The sequence below is a fragment of the Sceloporus occidentalis genome, unplaced genomic scaffold, assembly GCF_023333645.1.
Source record: "Sceloporus occidentalis isolate IW3139 unplaced genomic scaffold, rSceOcc1.0.p SCAF_110, whole genome shotgun sequence".
Lineage (NCBI taxonomy): Eukaryota > Metazoa > Chordata > Lepidosauria > Squamata > Phrynosomatidae > Sceloporus > Sceloporus occidentalis.
The window spans coordinates 903,771-923,002 of NW_028317090.1; the positions used below are offsets into that span (position 1 = coordinate 903,771).

The following is a 19,232-nucleotide window of genomic DNA, read 5'->3' on the forward strand; positions in this document are numbered from 1 at the left end:
TCTATAAATAAAAGATAATAATAATAAAAACAACCTCATTAATTAGTCAATAAAGATAAAGCCAAAATGGAGAAGCCATGTGGGAAAAACTATGTATGCCTTATGATTCAAAAGCTTGTAGAACCCCCTTTAGCAGTAATCATTTTCTGTATTACTTTATCAGTCTCAAACATTGTTTTGGAAGAATTTTGGCCCACTCTTCTTTACAACATGTCTACAGTTCATTGAGGTTTGCGGCCATTTGTTTATGCACAGCTCTCCTAAGGTCCCGTCACAGCATTTCAATGTTGTGTTGAGGTCTAAACGTTAACTGGGCCATTGCAAGACACTGATTCTTTTTCTGGTGTGTTTGAGATCATTGTCCTGTTGCATGACCCAATTTTGACCAAGCTTTAGCTGTTGGCCAAAATACTTTGGTTCCCAGTAGGGCTGCAACTAACTATTATTTTCATAATCGATTAGTTGGCTGATTAATCGGATAAAAAAAAAATATGTACATTTTTCATTTATTTAAAATACTTTAATAACGTAACATAGGATGTAAAAAAACAAACAGCAGAATAAAAAAAACTTTGATAAAAATGCATTTCTTGTTTCTATTTCCCAACCTGCCCCCTCTCCCCCAGTTATGCACATTTGAGCCCAGGCTTGCCACACTGCCTCCCAGATATGCCACTCCACCCTCCCAACACATATCCCTTATATACCCTATATGCCTTATACCCCCAGATATGTCACTCCATCTTCCCCAGGTATGCCGTATACCCCCCTTATATGCAGACTCGTTCACAGACACAATACTTTTATAAATAAATACAGGGTTAATCTTCAGTGCCCCCAGGATTTAGATTTCCCTCAGATTGCCCCCCTTTACCTCTAACTGCACCTTAAGTTAACCTTATTTAATTAATTAAATTAACCCTCAGTCCTCAGCATTAAATTAACCCTGAAGAGAAGTCCCCATTAACCATAACTGCCCCTAAATTAATCCTGAAGACCCCATCAACCACAACTGCCCCTAAATTAACCCTGAAGATCCCATCAACCACAATTAACCCTAAACACCCCACTAACTATAACTGGCCCTAAATTAACCCTAAACACCCAACTAACTATAACTGCCCCTAAATTAACCCTAAACACCCCACTAACTATAACTGCCCCTAAATTAACCCTAAACACCCCATTAACTATGACTGCCCCTAACTTTCAGTAGCCCAAATATTAATTTTATACTCACCGGTTAGATGAGTTCTTCAGCCATTAGGACGGTATAGGAAATGGGCGGGGCCAATCGGCACTTTGGCCCTGCCCCTTTCTGGCTCCCTGTCCCGCCCCTTTCTCGCTGTCCCTCCTTGCAGCCAATCGGCAGTGACTGCAGGGAGGGACTGGAAGAAGGAAGTGGGTGGGCCAATCGGCAGTGACTGCAGGGAGGAACTGTAAGTAGGAGCTGCTGCAACTAATCGATAATGAAATTCGTTGTCAGCGATTTTCATTATCGATTAGTTGTTGCAGCCCTAGTTCCCAGGTCCTGTGGCTGCAAAACAAGCCCAAATAATCACTCCTCCACCACTGAGCTAGGTATGAGGTGTTTGTGCTGATATGCTGTGTTTGGTTTTTGACAAACATGGTGCTGTGCATTATGGCCAAACATCTCCACTTTGGTCCCGTCTGTCTAAAAGAAAATTGTTCCAGAGGTCGTGCGGTTTGTTCCAATGCAACTTTGCAAACCTAATCGATGTTATGTTCTTTTTAGAGAGAAGAGGCTTTCTCCTGGCAACCCTTCCAAACACCATACTTGTTTAGTTTTTCCTAATTGTACTGTCATCAACCTTAACATGCTGTCTCAAATGTTTTCCACTTTTGAATAATCTTTCTCACTGTAGAATGATGGACTTTAGAAATGGTCTTACCGTATTTGCTTGATTATAAGATGACCCCCCCAAAATCTAAATATTAATTTAGGAAAAAAAGAAAAAGCCTGAATATAAGACTAACCTACAGGGAAAAAAAGTTTTACTAGTAAATATTAATTCATGTAAACTTATTTTTTCATATTTAATAAAAGCTATGATTGAGAAAAATATTTTTTGTTTTTATTTCCTTTTATTTGCCAACCTGGCCCCCCAGTTATGCACATCTGCCCACAGGCTTGCCACTCTGCCCCCAAAATTGCCTTATACCCCCTGTGATCCTGCACCCACACAGGGTACCAAACAGCACGGTCCTCTAGGGTATGAACGCCACATCTCAGTTAGATAATGAACCACGATTTATTTGTAGTCCACGTATGAAGATATTTACAGGATTACATAGTACACAAATTCCCTACAAACAAAAGCCTAGCTCGTCTGAGCACTTACTAACATATAACTCCCTCACTACTAAGGGTCTAAATTAAAACAAAACATAATCCCACCAACCTTTTTGATGGTCTCTTTTGTGCATAGCTCTGCTGCTTCCAAACAAACTCTCTCTCTCCTCTGTCCAACAGGTCAGGTTATATTGCAGTCAGTGCAGCTAATTACTTGCAGCTGACCAGTGCATTGGAGTCAGCTTAAACTCCTGGCCTGGATCCTGTGTCAGACCAGGTGCATGTAAGCTGCGGGGTGGAGCACCAGCCTGCCCTATGTCATATAAAACCCTGCAAAATCGCGGGGGAATGTATACCCCTTCCACAACAACACCCCGCACCTTGTTACACCCCCTATAGGCCACTCTGCCCCATGATGTGCCTTTTAGCCATCTATATGCCATTCTGCCTTCAGAAATGCCTTATACCCTCCTATATGCCACTGTGCCCCATGATATACCTTTTAACCCCCTATATGCCCCTCTGCCCCATTTGCTCTGAAAAAAACCTTGTCTTATAATCGAGCAAATACGGTATATATAATGCCAGATTCATTGGCTGCAACAATTGCTTCTCTTAAGACCATTACAGATATCTTTCCTCCTGGGCATTGTGTTAACACACACCTGAATGCTCCAGATCTGCAAACTGCTAAAACTTTGGCTGATGATCAATTAATCAAGGTCATATGATTAGCAGCACCTTTCTGTTACTTAGCATCTTGATTCCTATGGAAGCAGTAAGGGTGTATTTAGTTTTCTACACATGGTTTCTCTATTTGGCTTTATTTTTGCTGAATAAATCATGGCATGGTGTAATATGTCATGTGTTGTTGTTCATATGAGGTTTTATTTACCTGATTTTTAGACCTGATAAGGAACAGATGATTGTTATTATGCCCCGATATGTAAAACCATAGAGAGTGTACTCTTTTCCCCCACAAGACTGTACATACACATGTGCTCACTCTTACACCTTACACATACAGTACATACACACACACATACATGCATACACACACCATACACTTGTATTTACATATACACACACACTATCTTACACAGAGATATACACTCACTGGCCACTTTATTAGGTACACCGTGCTAGTACTGGGTTGGAACCCCTTTTGCTTTCATTGTTCGTGGCATACTTTCTACAAGGCGCTGGAAACATTCCTCCAAGTTTTTGGTGCACATGGACATGATGGCATCAAGCAGTTGCTGCAGATTTGTCAGCTGCGTATCCATGATGTGAATCTCCACCACATCCCAAAGGTGCTCTATTGGATTGAAATCTGGTGACTGTGGAGGCCATTGGATTACAGTGAACTCATTATCATGTTCAAGAAACCAGTTTGACATGTGAGCTTTGTCAACATGGTGCATTATCCTGCACATAAGATTTCTGTGCACACCAAGTACTATAAATTAAAGGAATACTGCTTCCAATAGTCCCTGTTTTTGTGGAACAAGCCAGGTCTTCAGGCACTCTCTTGCTTTTCCAGGTAGCTGCCCCACTGTTTTACCTTTGCAGGCAGTGGGAAGCATGTGATGGTTGGGGAGATTCTCTAATCTCCACTGACCAGGCCAGGGAGATGACAAGTCAATGAAGGTCTGTGCTGTTCCAGAACAGACCTTCATTGCAGCTCCTAGGGGGGCTATTCGGGTGATCCACCACCTACTCCATGCACAGTTGTCCTCATTTGGACACCTGAAAAAGACACATAGACAAATACAATCCTCCAACAATATATAATTTTTGCAAAGTGTTGAAATGTCAATGAAATCCAAGGTGACTGCTCACTTCACCCAAATGAAAGGGGTGATAAATTGCTTAACAAAACATGCATATGTTGATTATTCAATGAGATTAATTTTATTAAAGAAATCAGAATATTGTAACTCTAAAATGTTATATTTTGCCACTTAAACTTTGTTAAAATATTTAAAACTTATATCTTTAAAACGTGATTTTATGTTTAAGGAACTTTTATTTGCTATTGTTTACCTTTTCAACAATGATAGATATCACAAAAAAAACACAGTGACATGGCAGAGACTGAGACCATGATAAGCATTATTTTGATATGGAACACTAACAAATATCTAGACATAGAGTTCAAAATGTAAAGCACTTTTTAATTAATACAACAGATAAAATTTCATTTAAAAAATGTCTCCCATACAAACTGGGTTTTTTTGTTACACAGGTAGTTGTATGTTTCATGAGGTGAAAGAAAATATAATATGATACTAATTATATCTAAAAGTTTAATATATATATATATATATATATATATATATATATATATATATATATATATATATATATATATATATATATAAAAAAATAACACACCTCACATAAATGCAATTAAAATACACTGGGTAGATGATTTACTTAGTTTGACAAAACAATGCAAAAGTCTTAAAACAGAAAAAATAAACATTGCCATTTACTTTTTGAGGTCATTTTTGCACACACAAGTAAAAGAAGGCACTGCAATGTGAAAATATGTAGTCAAATGCACCACCTAGTTACAGAAGCATCTTTATACTACACCTTTGCAAAATGCTACATATGATAATTTATGCCTCATATACACAAAAACTCTACAGTAATGCAAGTTAAACGGCATTCATATTTTTAAAACTGTAACCTCTATGCTCTCTATAGTTTGTCAAAGTAAAAATAGCTGATTCTATTTTGCTTCCTTTTAACACTTACATATCCCATAGCTGCCATTCTAATGAGCTGTGAAACAAATTTTATGCATTGCTATTTTAGTGCTACAGTATCCATATGAAACTCTGGGGTTTAATTTATTAACGTGTGTAGAAGATTTATTTAACTATTTATACATCACACTTAATATAATTACTACTGTGCATCAACTTATACAATGTGGGATATTAATTGTTCAATTCATTACAACAGATTAACATGGTGGTTGAGTGATATGAACAAGATGAACATTCTGATTTAACAAAAAAAAAAAAATGTTGCTATATTAAAGTATATTGACAGGTCCACATGGAAGTTCAACACCATTAAGCCTGGGTAAACAAAGTACTGCATCATTGTTCCAAAACCGTCATCCATTGCTGGAATAAACTTGAAAAGTATAAAGAGTTTCATTATTGGAACCTAAACGCTTAGCCAGGCGCTAAGTGCAGGCACTGAATAAAGGTGAAATGTTGGCAAATTTCCCCAACAGTATCAGTACTCATCATAATGAGTGAAATCTGTAAAGTAAGCATTGGAGTAGGTTTTTGCTGTGAGATGTGGATTGAAATATTTATTCCTCTCTTCCAATATGAGATTGTTTTTGTTTAATGCCTGAAAAATGAAGGGAAAACACATTTAAAAAACAAGTTGTGGAACACCAACAATCAATAGAAATTCAACAAAACATGATAGTGTTAATAGATCAATAGACAGTGATATATGCAATGCATATTGGCAAAAGCACCAACTGAGAATCAAACTGAAAAGTAACAAGTAAAAATATTACTTATTTTTAATAAATGTTTTTGAAGTTGGTATGTTGCATCGTAACATGAGGGATATATGTGAAAACGATCAGAAACAATAAAACAAAATCCAGGCAAATGTGCTTTGTCTTAGAAACATAGAATTCATAAGAACCATTCAGCCCATCTAGTCTGCCAATTTTTCCAGCTGTAGACTCATGCATATTAAAATTCCCTAACTGTATTGACCTCTACCACTTCTGCTGGGAGATTGCTCCACTTATTAACCATCCGCTCAATGACAAAAGTGACAACAATGTTTACCTTTATTACTTCAACTGAATCATACTTGTCCAGTTTATTAATATGGTTAGTTATGCTGGTATTGAGTGGGGCTGAAGACACAGGGTGGATGACTGTTGCATCATGAGCTTGTTGCTGGTACCGTTGGCAGTAAGTATAAATAAGCAATGTGAGCAAGCAACCAAATATGAAACTGCTTAGGCCCACTGCAATCATATGGAACAAGTTAAATTCTGCAAAAAAAAAAAACAAAACACAAAAATTTGTCAAAATACATCATATACAAATTTAAAACAAACACTAAGTGACTAATATTGTTATTGGTATTACATGGAAAAGTACATACCCAAACTAATGTGCTGCTCCTTTATATTAAAATAAAAAGTAGTATATGTGATTTTAGTGGATAAACCTATTCATGGGCCATGATCTAGTCACATACACTTGCAAGATGTAAGTGAGAGCCTCAATACATTTGAGAATATTTGGGATTTATTCATTAAGTGGAGGTTTGCAGGTAAGGTTGCAGGTCAGTTTTGTTTTCAACACAATGTATTATGAAACACCAAACTCAGTAAGGATCTCCAGCAAGAACTACTTGTTTAGCACAATATAATACAGGGGGTTGTCTTTTTTTCCATTGACAGATATACTATGGATAGCACTTCTAGCTGGAGAAACATTCTAGGACTTCAGAGTGCTTAATGAAGTTGTCGACTGCAACTCAAGCTACCACTTTTCTGAATAAACTTTTTTTTTGTTAGGTGTCATTTGTATTTTTGTATCATTATGATTTATGAAGGACCAACCCTGGTGAGCTTTACCGGTAAGAAGGACTTATTGGGCTCTGCATAATGCATGGTAAATATAGGGAGATTTCATCTAACTTATCTAACTGAATTATATAGGATCAGCTTCTGTTTGAGCTTGTTGGGGTTGGGCCGTCTAACTTCATAGTAAAATCAGGAAGCTAAATTGTTCCTAAAAATGTCCTGCTCAGTAGATATATCTGATGTTAAAGAAATATATTGTCCCAATAAAATATATATCATAAACATGTATTTGTTAACATTTCTATAATGTATTTTAAAATTCCAGTGTAATTAAGAACATACCGCCACATTGTTTTCCTTCTATACTATGGGATCTTGCAACTGATATTTCTGTAAAACATAGACAAAAGATGTTAGTAATATTCCAAGTCTTTTTCCATCAATAAGGAACCCCTTAACATGTAGTGAAGTGCTACATCTTAAGTATTTCCTGCAAATACACAGATCTGGGTGCCTTAAGGCTCCCTCTTCTGTAAGCATGAGCCTGCATCGCTCTGCATGAGCCACAGATACACTTCAATACATTGTGAATGTTGACACCAAGATAAAAACAGATACCAGAGGATCTATCAAGATCTTGCTGGAACATCCAATCACCCCGCCCCTACACAGCATTGTCTACTGATCATTCTGTGATCACCTATAGTGGTGAACAAAATGTGAATATTGAGAAATAGCCAATTAAATATTTTTGAAAACAGTAAAAAAAATATAATAAAAAATACAATACAAAATTGCAATGAAAATAAAAATATATATACACCAGTGTTGTCACCATGCCATCATAAGGATGCTGTCTGGTTGTGACAGAGATCACTGTGGTCTGTAAAGACCTCAAAGAAATCACAAATAACTATAGAAAAGTGAAAAGAGTAATCATAAAAAAATAAATATAAAGTGGACTTTTTTTAAGGCGCCCTAACACTTTATACTCCTCCAACAAACAATATTACTGAACCTTGCTAAACAAACTGGATTTGACATCTAACACATGGAAAAAAGTTTGCTATGCTTTATCTTACCTGGGATAAAGTTTGATTCAGAAATGCAAATTCTTATTTCTGTGTTATTTCCAGAACACTGGTTGCCAAGAGGAAAAGGGATATTACATTGACGTAAGCGAATTTGCTGGCCAGAAGAATCACATTCAGACCAATCGGACCAGTTAGACCAACTTTCTGAAATTATCAAAGCATAGAATATACAACATTTGAATGACAGGAAAAATTTAACGAAAAAGTCGTCAAACCATACCCAGTGTCATTGACTTATGAAAATGTTATTATTCAAAATTTGTAAACAGCTAAAATTTTATAAACTTGTTGACCCTTTTAAATGATAAAAAGAATCTTGTTTACTTACTGCAATGAATTCTAGAGAATTCAGAGAACAAACCATTACCTAAAAGTAAGGTCATGGTGTTTTTTTTTTGTAAAAGTCATTCCTAGAGGAAGTTAGAAGGAGGTTTTAAATGTTTAAACCAAAAAAAATTCTAAATGGCAGAACGTAAATGACTAGGGCATGAAGTTGTATTATATTTGTGTTTTGCACACAGATAAATATTTCAATATATTCTATGGCCTGGTGTTTACTGAGTGAAACCATTATTTTTCAGGTCAAGCAAAACTATTTATAAATGCCTAGTTTAAAGTGAAATTGTGCATTTTCTGTAGCTGTCATATTTGTATTACCTGTAGGGTGCCTAGCAGTGTGTACTAAGTAGGTTTGTTAGTGGAGCAGACTACCAAGTAACATTTTTCTTGAAATTCTATTACTTCCTGATTTCCTAGTGTTAGATACCAGCAGTAAATCCAATGTACACTATAGTTGAGTGCTTCTAGCCCAAGATGATGTCAGAAGTGCCAATATTGAAGCCAGAGTCATTCTAATTTCCAAGAGGCTTCCAGTTAGCTTTACAAATACGATCAGATCATAGGTAGGTGAGTACACATGCCACACACAGACATAAATGGTAGTTACGTTTATGTGGCTTTAGAATCATAAGCGAACTATAAAAAAGCATGGTGGTAGTTCACCTTTATGTAAAACATTGCATCATATCATATAGCATTTCCCCATTATTTTTCAGTATATGTCAAACCAAATAATAAAAATAATGGCCCTTATAACCCTTCCTGGTAAATGTATTCAATACACATGGTTGCACGAACATGTACATTTGTAGGTGACAGTACACAATGTACTACAGGATAGGCACACAAGACGGGGCCAAATGCTATAATTATACCTAAGAATCGCAACAAAGGGATAAGATACACATTTCTACAAGTGACACAATTGTGTACCTCTTTTATAGATAGATCCTCTTTTGAGGACTAAAAGTCCCATGACCGTCATGGGCATTCTAGCTGAGGGTCATGAAAGTTGTTGTCCTGCCTACAGACTTTGTGTTCTGAAATTAAATGAATTAACTATAATTAACTATGTTACATCGTTTTGAATATCATGTAAATTAGGGAGTTTGGGCCAATAAGAGGGAATATATATTATATATATATATATATATATATATATATATATATATATATATATATATATATATATATATATATATAATCACGCACAGTAGGTATGCCTTCTATGAGGCATGCATGTCAATCCTTGGAATTATGTACTTAATTTCTGAATTCAGTATCTATAATGTAGTCTGCATTTTTATGGCTAATTGAAAACACATTTCCCCAGTAGCTATTTTGATGGGTAGATCACAGGTTCTTCATCATGGGTAAATAAAGCAAAAGATCAGCAAACCAGGTTTGGAAGACATTTAGGTTCTAGATAAGTATATCTATCCCCAGAAGAGCTGAAATCAGCTGTACATTAATATTTCAATTATTTTTTCAGATTAATATTTTATTGGCTATATATTATAGCATTTTACTGTATACAATTTAATGTATGGTCTTGCATTAATCTGACCACCTTCATACAGACTTTTGATATTCTTCACTAAAAGCTAAAACACAAAAATAAATTCATTAAGTATTGGTTTCCTTGAATTTTGCTTTTATGGTGTGGAATTGCACACAGCTATCTAATTGAAAACACAAACCAGAAGTGCATCTGGTTAATATTAATAGGCATCTATTAAAAATGCACCCAAAATAAACTGTAATTTATAAACTTGAAGACCCCTACTGACGGAACTTACTAGAATTAAGCCCTTAACTTTTCAAACATATTTAATAAATGTCTCAAAAATACAAATTCAGAATGCAATACTATTGAAATGGAAGCCAGCAAGTTGTATTGACAAGTTATTTAATTCAGTTAATGTTAGTTTTTTACCTGGACAAGCGAGTGTATTGCAAAGTGCCTCTTCAGTATGAAGTCCAAGGCATATATCGCCACCAAAACTTGGAGCTGGATTTGTACATGAACGAGTTCTCATATAATGTCCACCTCCACAAGTTGCTGAGCACTTAGACCAAGATGACCAACAAGACCATCCACCATCAACTGCAGAAGAAAATTAATATAACATTTTCATGTGTATGGAGCTACTAATTTAATTTATTGTTTCCATGATATATTCTCACAGAATCAACACACGCAAAACTGTAACATTTGGCTGTCAGAAGAGAGGAGATAAGAGTCCACCAGGAACTATGAGATGCAAAAACAAAACGGGGCTATGCCATAAAACATGATGACAGTTGATATAAAAGGAAAAGGGTAAAATAATATGTAAGGTTTAAACATTAACCACTTAAAGAACGAGTTTGGATTGAGATTCAGTCATACCTGCAATGAAAATGACACTATATAAACAAAATCTCCAGCACTGAAATGAGTGGGGGTGCAAGGGGTTAAAACACAAATCACCCTGTATAAAAGAGCACACCTTGGGCAATTAATGACTTATAGCAGGTTTCAACATCTGCTATATTCATCCATGACATTTTAAACATGAGTAAGACGTTCAGAAAAACATGTTAAAGTTGATCACCCTCAACTCCATCCATAGATGTGTAGATAATAAAAAAACATGTTCTTAAGTCAATAAAAAATCATCATTCTGTTTTCCTATAGTAATGCTGCCAAATATAAACATAGCAGATTTGTGTATTATTTATACCTCTTGCATAAATGTTAATTTAAATAACGGCCTTACTCATTACTTGTAAGTGTCAAAGAAGGCTTCTGCACCAATAACTTTCTACACATAAAGACTTTAAATAATATACTATACTTTAAAGCTCTATTACAAGGCAGCTTACCTGGGCAGGGTAACATACTGCATTCTTGATATTCAACTGGGGTACCTAAGCATGGAAGTCCTCCATTCTTTGGCTCTGGGTTATTGCAGGCTCGTTTTCTGCTCCTAATGCCTCTGTTGCAATCGCGACTACATTGAGACCATGAAGTCCAAGCAGACCATGCACCATTGATTGTGTGACTTGTATAACGTCCAGAACGAAGAAAGTCTCCAGAGAGTCCTTTAAAAATTAGCATAGTATACTTAACAGAATGGTAAACAAAGGAAATAGAATTTATTCTTGTATTTAGCTACAGGAAAGCAATAATTTTGCCACCTTCAGCAATTCTTGATGAAAATGACACAAACAGTAAAAATACAAACGGACAAAGAAAGAGACACTCATAGATTTTTCAAAAAATGGGACAGTTTTATTGGAAATCTCTGTTAAATGCCAAATCAAAGCGACTTTCTGTGACACATCCTGGTTTGGTGCACAATTGCTACGGGGTAATGATCCTTGTTCATAATGCCTGACCTTTGGATGTCAGGGTTTTTTTGTTGTTTCTCACTCCGGTTATTTGTCTTGCTAGGCTGACCAGGTGGGTGGAACAGGGGGGGGGGGGAATGAGTTGGGGGGATAATTTTGTGACTTCACTCATTGTCTTTACTGGTCTCTACCTGATTTGTATCAATGTAGTCCTTTGGTATTCTCTGGGGGACGTACTTGTGGGGTCACGTTTTTGTTGCTTTTGTTGATTTTGTTGTAAGCGAAACACGGAAAATTAAAAAAATATATATACAAACGGAGGTATATACTAATACAACTGTAATACAGTAGGAAGCACAAGATATTTCCCTTGTGTGGCTTACCCATATACCTACATAAAATTATTACTTTTGCAAAATTTAAATAAAAAAACAGAACTATACATAATGTATCCTTCTTACCATCAGTAGAGCAACCACTGGTCCCATCACTGGAGCAATATCTCATTTCTATTCTTTGTCGTCCAACATCAAGCATATTTGGGTCAGGAAGACGAGTCTTACATGTATACCTGAAGCGCTGTTCATAGTGGCCACCATTATCAGATATGTTAACTGGTGTCCATGGTGTCCAAGGAGTTGTCTTTTTTACTTCAGGACACAGATTCGTATTACAGACCTGATGTTCCTAAATGTATATATATATAAAATGTTTTGCTACAATCAGTCGATTGATTTCATTCAGATAAATATACACATATGAAACACAACTATTACCGACAATATCAAATAGTTAATAGATTGGTATCTATTAGAAACACATAGTACTCGTACTGTGTTCTTCATGTGAAATGCCGATTTTATTTAGTATATTGTACTACTTACAATATTTGAATTCTACTTACATTGAATCTGTACGTTCTTGCATGTTAACATAGATGTGTATGTGTGAATGTATTTGTAAGTGTGTGTGCATATGTGTACCTGTATCCCCCTGGGACAGAAGGTGTCAGCCCTTCCCTGGTCTACTCTTTCTGACATATGCTCGAACTCCCAAATCAAATACTGACATTTGATTATTGTATAATTACTGTACAGCAGAGGATTATTTTGTTTAATGTAATATATGGATGTTATGAAAAGTATAATGCATTTAATGATAGTGTAGTGTAGTTTAAAAATTAAAAATTAGACATTGAATCATTAGATCAGTGTTCTGTACTCTACTTGTGTACAGAGCAAAATTGTTTTGGACAACTATTTTTATTTTATTTTTGCAACATTCTTTTTTTGACAGCCAATGTATTTTCCTGGTCTTTCAGTTTGGATGAAATTTATAGGAATTTTTCCTTTCCTAAACAAAATTCAGAGCAATAATTTAACTGAAGGAAGTCTCTGCCACCTTATTGACTCGCCTTTCATTTACAACAGATTCTTAGGATTTAGGATAAGTGATCTAATACATATATTAGTTACTGGTGGTGAGGGGGGGGGGGGCAAGAGGCTGGGGAGCCACTCGGTTTTACCTGTCCTCAAGCCATAAGGTGCCAGCCTTTTCCTGATAAAATGTATAGCAAATTAAAAATACATAATAAAATGCTTACAACAGCACAGCCAGGACATTCATATCCATTTTCACAAGTTCTTCGACGGGCCTGAATCCCTCCTCCACACTGTGCAGTGCACCGCTCCCATGGTCCCCAGCTTGACCAAAATACACGTGGAGGACAAGGTAAATGTTCATTGCAATATCTGTAAAAATACATAAGAGTAGATGTAAAAATAACTACAGCTTTGGTTATTTCAATTAAAAATGAAAAATATACTGTACGTTAAAGGTATCCTAGATCTGATTCAAGGCAGCATCCCCCAGGAACCAGGCCCTAGTCCAGGACATACCCCAGTGATGGTCTGTTCTTTGCCCCTCATGTCCATTGTACTGATCGCCAGGACATGTATGGTTTTAATATCTTGTGCTCTGCCTCACAAGGATAAGTGGCATAAGTGAAAATAAGCTATTGAGTTCTCTGCAGATGTCGTTAGTGTAAAAGGGTCTGTTTGAAGGGAGATCACCCACCCAACCAGCTGATTCCCAGTAATGCAGCACAGGGATAACCACCCCTTAGACCTGCTGCCCTAGGTCTAGTAAGAAACATCCAGAATACACCATCACAAGTCTCAAATAAAAGTAAAAAAAAAAGAAACTTAAAATTGCTTGTTGGAAAAATGTAAAATAGATAGCATTAGACATGCATGTAATAACGAAAAAAAAAATGCTATATTGAAAATAGTTAAAGATTAAATTTAAAATAAAGGAATCATCATTAACATACAAATAATTGCTTGGGTAAAATATGTATGTACTTTTTAAATAAACCTTTTCACACATCAATTTGATTAATATGTGTTGTCTTTTTCTGCCTGCTGTTCTATTGTGCAACGAAAAAAAACCCCTGCAAATTCAGTCTGTGAAACATCTGCCCTTTGTAAGGCCTTGCCCTGCATCATGAACGTAACTCTGATGAGGTCCCATGGGAAATAACATGGAAAATAAATTCAAAATGTGAGAAAGTTGAACTTTAGCATGAGTATTGTTTCAAATTATGAGCGGAGACATTGAAGCTGAAGAAAGATTGTAAGAATGCCACATGGGGAAAAGGTTGAAAAAGATTTATGGATGTAGCAAAGCCAGTAAACATCACTGTAATGTATGTTTCCAAATATCACGGTTACTTTTAGCGAGTGTTTTTTCGTAATAGTAAATATTACATTATTTATTTATACAGTATAATTGCAATTTTGACAGATATATATTATAATGTATATTATAGTTTGTTTATATAACAGATTATTTTGTCAAAAACATACTCAATGGCACAGCTAATCAGTTTTTAACACTAGGAAGGAATCTCATAGTTTAACAAAGTGAGTTACAAGAGTGGGTGAAAACTCTGGACAGGAAATATAGTTCAAGAGGACGTTAGCACAGATTTTGTACCACTAGTAAAACAAAAAGCTCTGTAATTAGAATTTTGCTGTATGCTTTGTTCAGCACGACTAAGAATTTGCACACTGACACGAGTCTGATAATGAGAGGGGTTGCCAGATGGTGCTGTGAGGGATGTGTGAGGGTTATGCTGGACAATGTTGTGGGCAGTGAGCTCTCTAACTACTTTACCAGTTTGTAAAAATAAAAGGAAATAAAAACAGTAAATGCATTTTCAAAATCATAGCTTTTATTAAATATGACAAAATTGTTTACTTAATTATTACTTAATTATTGTGACTTAATAAGTAAAACTTTTTTTCCTTTAGGGTAGTCTTATGTTCAGACATTTACCTTTTTTTGTATTAATATTGAAATTGGGTGGGGGAATCATCTTATAATCGAGCAAAAAGTTCATATCTGTTATTTTCACCACGGCAATTACAAAATATTTGTTTTAGGTCTACACTCTACATTGTACTATATGAGAAAAGCAAATATTACCGTTCTTCACGGTTTTGTCCAACACATACACGACCTCCATGTTTAGGACTTGGGTTACTGCAGGAACGCTGCCGAACTTGGAATCCTATTCCACAACTGGTGCTACAGATAGACCATGATGACCATGGGGTCCATCCTCCATTCCTTAAAGTAAGAAGATTCAATCAATACACACTTTGGGGATGGTCAGACAGCACCTTAATTGCACGAACAGGCTTACCACGCAACACCCTCAAATGTAAAGAATCACGAGGTGCTCAGCAATGCGAGTAAAATAGTGTAGTTTTATTGCCACACAAGTGGCGACGTTTCAACCCAATAGGGTTTTTCTCAAGACATGGCTTGCTAAGCACCTTGTGATTCTTTGCTTAAAGTAAGAAGAAACATTGTTAGCATCAAACAATCTGACAAATCAGGCAAATAAATATTTTCATTTTCAGAGTCAGTGTTATGGAGTGGAGGTGTGACAGGAGAGGCATAATAAGAGTGGGAGCTTGGGTGTTGCCATGAAGAGGCATCACCAGAATCAATGGCAGTAAAGCACTGGTATTGAAATCAGTGAGAGTACTTTATGAGCATGTGCATAGGTGGTCTCGATAGACTCAGAGTTCTCACACAATATGGTGCTGGAGGTGACTGACAGCGAGTATAGCGCATGTGCACAGTGGCATTAAGTTGCCAAACACATCTTCTGCAAAACGAGGAGCTAGGGAATGGGTAAATGCATGTGCAAGGGGACCAAAATGAAAATTTCAAAGGGACATTAAACTATCTATGCAAATGCATATGATGGCTAGAGCATCTCTTTAACCAAGCTGAAGTCAAGAGTGCGGACTGAAAAGTCTATGCACAGAATTTCGTAACAATAAAAGTAGATAATTATTTATTGAAAAGATCTGTGAGTGCGTGTTTCTAGGGATTGATGTATTATTGGCTGCACAGCCCCCAGACTCTGTATAATAACAAGTTACCGATGGACTGAGTGTAGGTGGATTATGCCATTTTTTCCTTTTTTAGCCATTCGGTTGTACATTTGCTGGAGCCCTGTTGTCGTGTTGCATGACCAAATCTTGGCTAAGCTTTAGACTCTTTTAGACTCTAGAATACTTTGGTATACAGAGGAGCTCATGGTAACCACAATGGTTGCAAGGTTCCCAGGTCCTGTGTCTGAAAAAAAGGCCAATTAATTATGCCTCCACCACCATGCTTTACAGTTGTATGAGGTGTTTATGCTGATATGCTGTGTTTGTTTTTTGTCAAACATGGAGCTGTGAGTTATGGCCAAGCATCTCAACTTCAGTTTCATCTGTCCAAGGGACATTTTTCCAGAACTCTTGTGGTTTGTTCAGATGCAACTTTGCAAACCTAAGCCGTGCTGCCATGTTCTTTCTCCTGGCAACTCTTTCAAACAAACCTGTCCTGATATGATTGGCAACTGTCTTGGTTTTCACTTTTGAATTATTCTTACTGTAGAATAATCAAATTGTTTGGAAATGGCCTTATATGCCTTCCCAGATTGTTGAGTAACAACAATTGCTTCTCTAGGATCATTGTTGATATCTTGGCATTATGTTAACACACATCTGAATGCTTCAGACCAGCAAACTGCTAACACTTTTTATAGAGGTGGCCACACTTGCTGGTGATCAATTATTATTTTTGTTGAATATATAATCACACAGTGTAATATGTAACGTATTGTTGTTTATCTGAGGTCGTATTTACCTAAGTTTTACACCTGCTAAGGAGCAGATGATTATTATTATGTCCTGAAATGTAAAACCATACAAAGAGAGCATACATTTCTTTTTTCACACGACTGAGTATATATATATATATATATATATTGTGACAGAATACCCCTTCACTTTGGTACTCTGTCCGGGAATCTTTACTTACACACAGTCTTCCAGGCTGCAGAGACGGCTCAGACACGAGGAGGGTAAAATAAAAGGCTGGGCCTGTTTTTATTTTTTCGTCACAGGCATTACAGAAAATAAATAAATCAAAACAAAAAGCCTCGCTCTTGTGAGCACTAACTAATACAAGGTACTCCAACCTAACTGCAGTTGGACGGCTTATCCGTTCCAACAAAACAAAATAACACAATTGCATGTAATATTGGCAGCACTCTCTCTCCCTCTCTCCCTCTCTCCCTCTCTCCCTCTCTCCCCCTCTCCCCCTCTCCCCCTCTCTCTCTCTCTCTCTCTCTCTCAGGGAGCCAAATGATCTCCCTTGCACTGAGACCAGGAGGCTACTTAACTGCCTCTCCCATTAATTAGTCGAACCAGGTGAGTACTAGGAGAGTATCCGATAATCTCCGGACTGGATTCCCACCTGCTGGTCTTCGGCTGCTCATAAACTGTGGAGTGGAGCACTGGCCCGCCCTACTCTCTAAATGCTCCACCCCAGGGACCCAAAACACACAAATAACAACAACAGACGTTAATAATTCCAATATTAACAGTACATCTCCCTGGGGCTAGTAAAACTATTGTGGGTAACCACCCTGCAAAATATAAGGGGATATATACACTCCCTCCATTATCATCCCCTGCTTTCTGTCACAATATATATAACAGCCTACTTCTGCACCAAGAAGACTTGTGCCCCCTGTCTATGGTATGCCTCTACTAGCGTCCCACTTTGCTAAAGACTGAGAATATTGGCGCTTCATATAATTATATCATAGAAACATAGAATTCGACAGCAGAGGAGAACCATTAGACTCATCTTGTTGGCCTGTTTTTCTGAACATAAAGACTCTCCATTTTTCCCCCCAAGCTATACATAATGATCATGATCTATAGACCTTAAACACCATGTTTAGGAAAACAGCAGAAAGATTACTATTCACACTTCCAAACAAATGCTCCCCTATATAACACTCGAAATGTCTGGGAGGTTGTATTCGTTTGTATATCAAAGGTAGAAAAAGTTAACTCACTGAAATATCTTTATTTTCATCAAATAAATATTACACATAACACTTAGAAAACCAGACTTGAGAAGACGAGTTAGAACCTACTGAATCAGCTCTCTTCATCATTCACTGGCCACTTTATTAGGTACACCTTGCTAGTACCGGGTTGAACCACCTTTTTGCCTTCAGAACTGCCTTCAAGGTTCAACGTTTTGTGTGTTCAGAGATAGTATTTTGGATACCTTGGTTGTAACAAGTGGTTATTTTAATCACCAGTCTGCCCATTCTCCTCTGACCTCTGACATCAACAATGCATTTTCGTTCACACAATTGCCGCTCACTTCATATTTTCTCTTTTTCTGACCATTCTCTGTAAAACCTAGAGATGGTTGTGCGTGAAAATCCCAACAGATCAGCAGTTTCCAAAATACACAGACCAGCCCTTCTGTCACCAACAACCATGCCATGTTCAAAGTCACTTAAATCCCCTTTCTTCCCTATTCTGATGCTCGATTTGAACTTCAGCAAGTTGCCTTGACCACGTCTACATGCATTGAGTTGCTGCCGTGTGATTGGCTGATTAGCTATTTTTATTAACAAGCAATTGAACAGGTGTACCTAATAAAGTGGCCAGTGAGTGTAGTTTATATAGTGCATAAACTTTACAGCTCTGTAAATATCATGATGACTTTCTCATCTGTAACTATCATATACTGTATATAAGCCGGTGTACCCACACTCAAGTGGAACCTTTTATTCAGAGTGCCAAATAATTATATAGCATTTTCAACATAATTAAATGCAAAACCTGCTCATATATTATTTGGCAACAAATACAGTGCAAGGATTGGCACTATGAAACATTTTTTGAAGAAAATGTTAATAAATAATAACTATCTTTACACATCAGAAACAGGAAACCACCACTTGCATTGACAATAAATAGTAATAATTATGGCCATTAATGGGTTTGAAAAATCCATAAGCATAACTGGTAACTTGGGGGTTTAATAAGGCGTTTCTGAATAAAGTGCTGCTTTTCTGGGACTCCAGGTTAGTCTCTTCAATCTCTGGGATGGGTGATTAGTCACACATAGATCCACTCCAGGTTCTGCCTACTTCCCACCCATTCCCCAACTTCGGAGGAGC

At 36.8% G+C, this 19,232-nt stretch overlaps 1 protein-coding gene across 1 annotated transcript in view; it reads right to left on the reverse strand.

Moving 5' to 3' along the window:
* Positions 1-5,572: 5,572 nt before the first annotated feature.
* The window catches only part of LOC149283168 (semaphorin-5A-like), a 96,424-nt gene continuing 82,764 nt past the window's right edge, over positions 5,573-19,232 (reverse strand). The window contains exons 13-21 of the mRNA XM_089497900.1: positions 15,161-15,304; positions 13,275-13,422; positions 12,133-12,358; positions 11,204-11,422; positions 10,272-10,442; positions 7,985-8,140; positions 7,245-7,292; positions 6,151-6,362; positions 5,573-5,692 (exon numbers count right to left, since the gene is read on the reverse strand). Coding sequence (XP_089354026.1) covers positions 5,573-5,692; positions 6,151-6,362; positions 7,245-7,292; positions 7,985-8,140; positions 10,272-10,442; positions 11,204-11,422; positions 12,133-12,358; positions 13,275-13,422; positions 15,161-15,304 — 1,444 coding nt within the window. The remainder of the gene's footprint in view (positions 5,693-6,150; positions 6,363-7,244; positions 7,293-7,984; positions 8,141-10,271; positions 10,443-11,203; positions 11,423-12,132; positions 12,359-13,274; positions 13,423-15,160; positions 15,305-19,232) is intronic.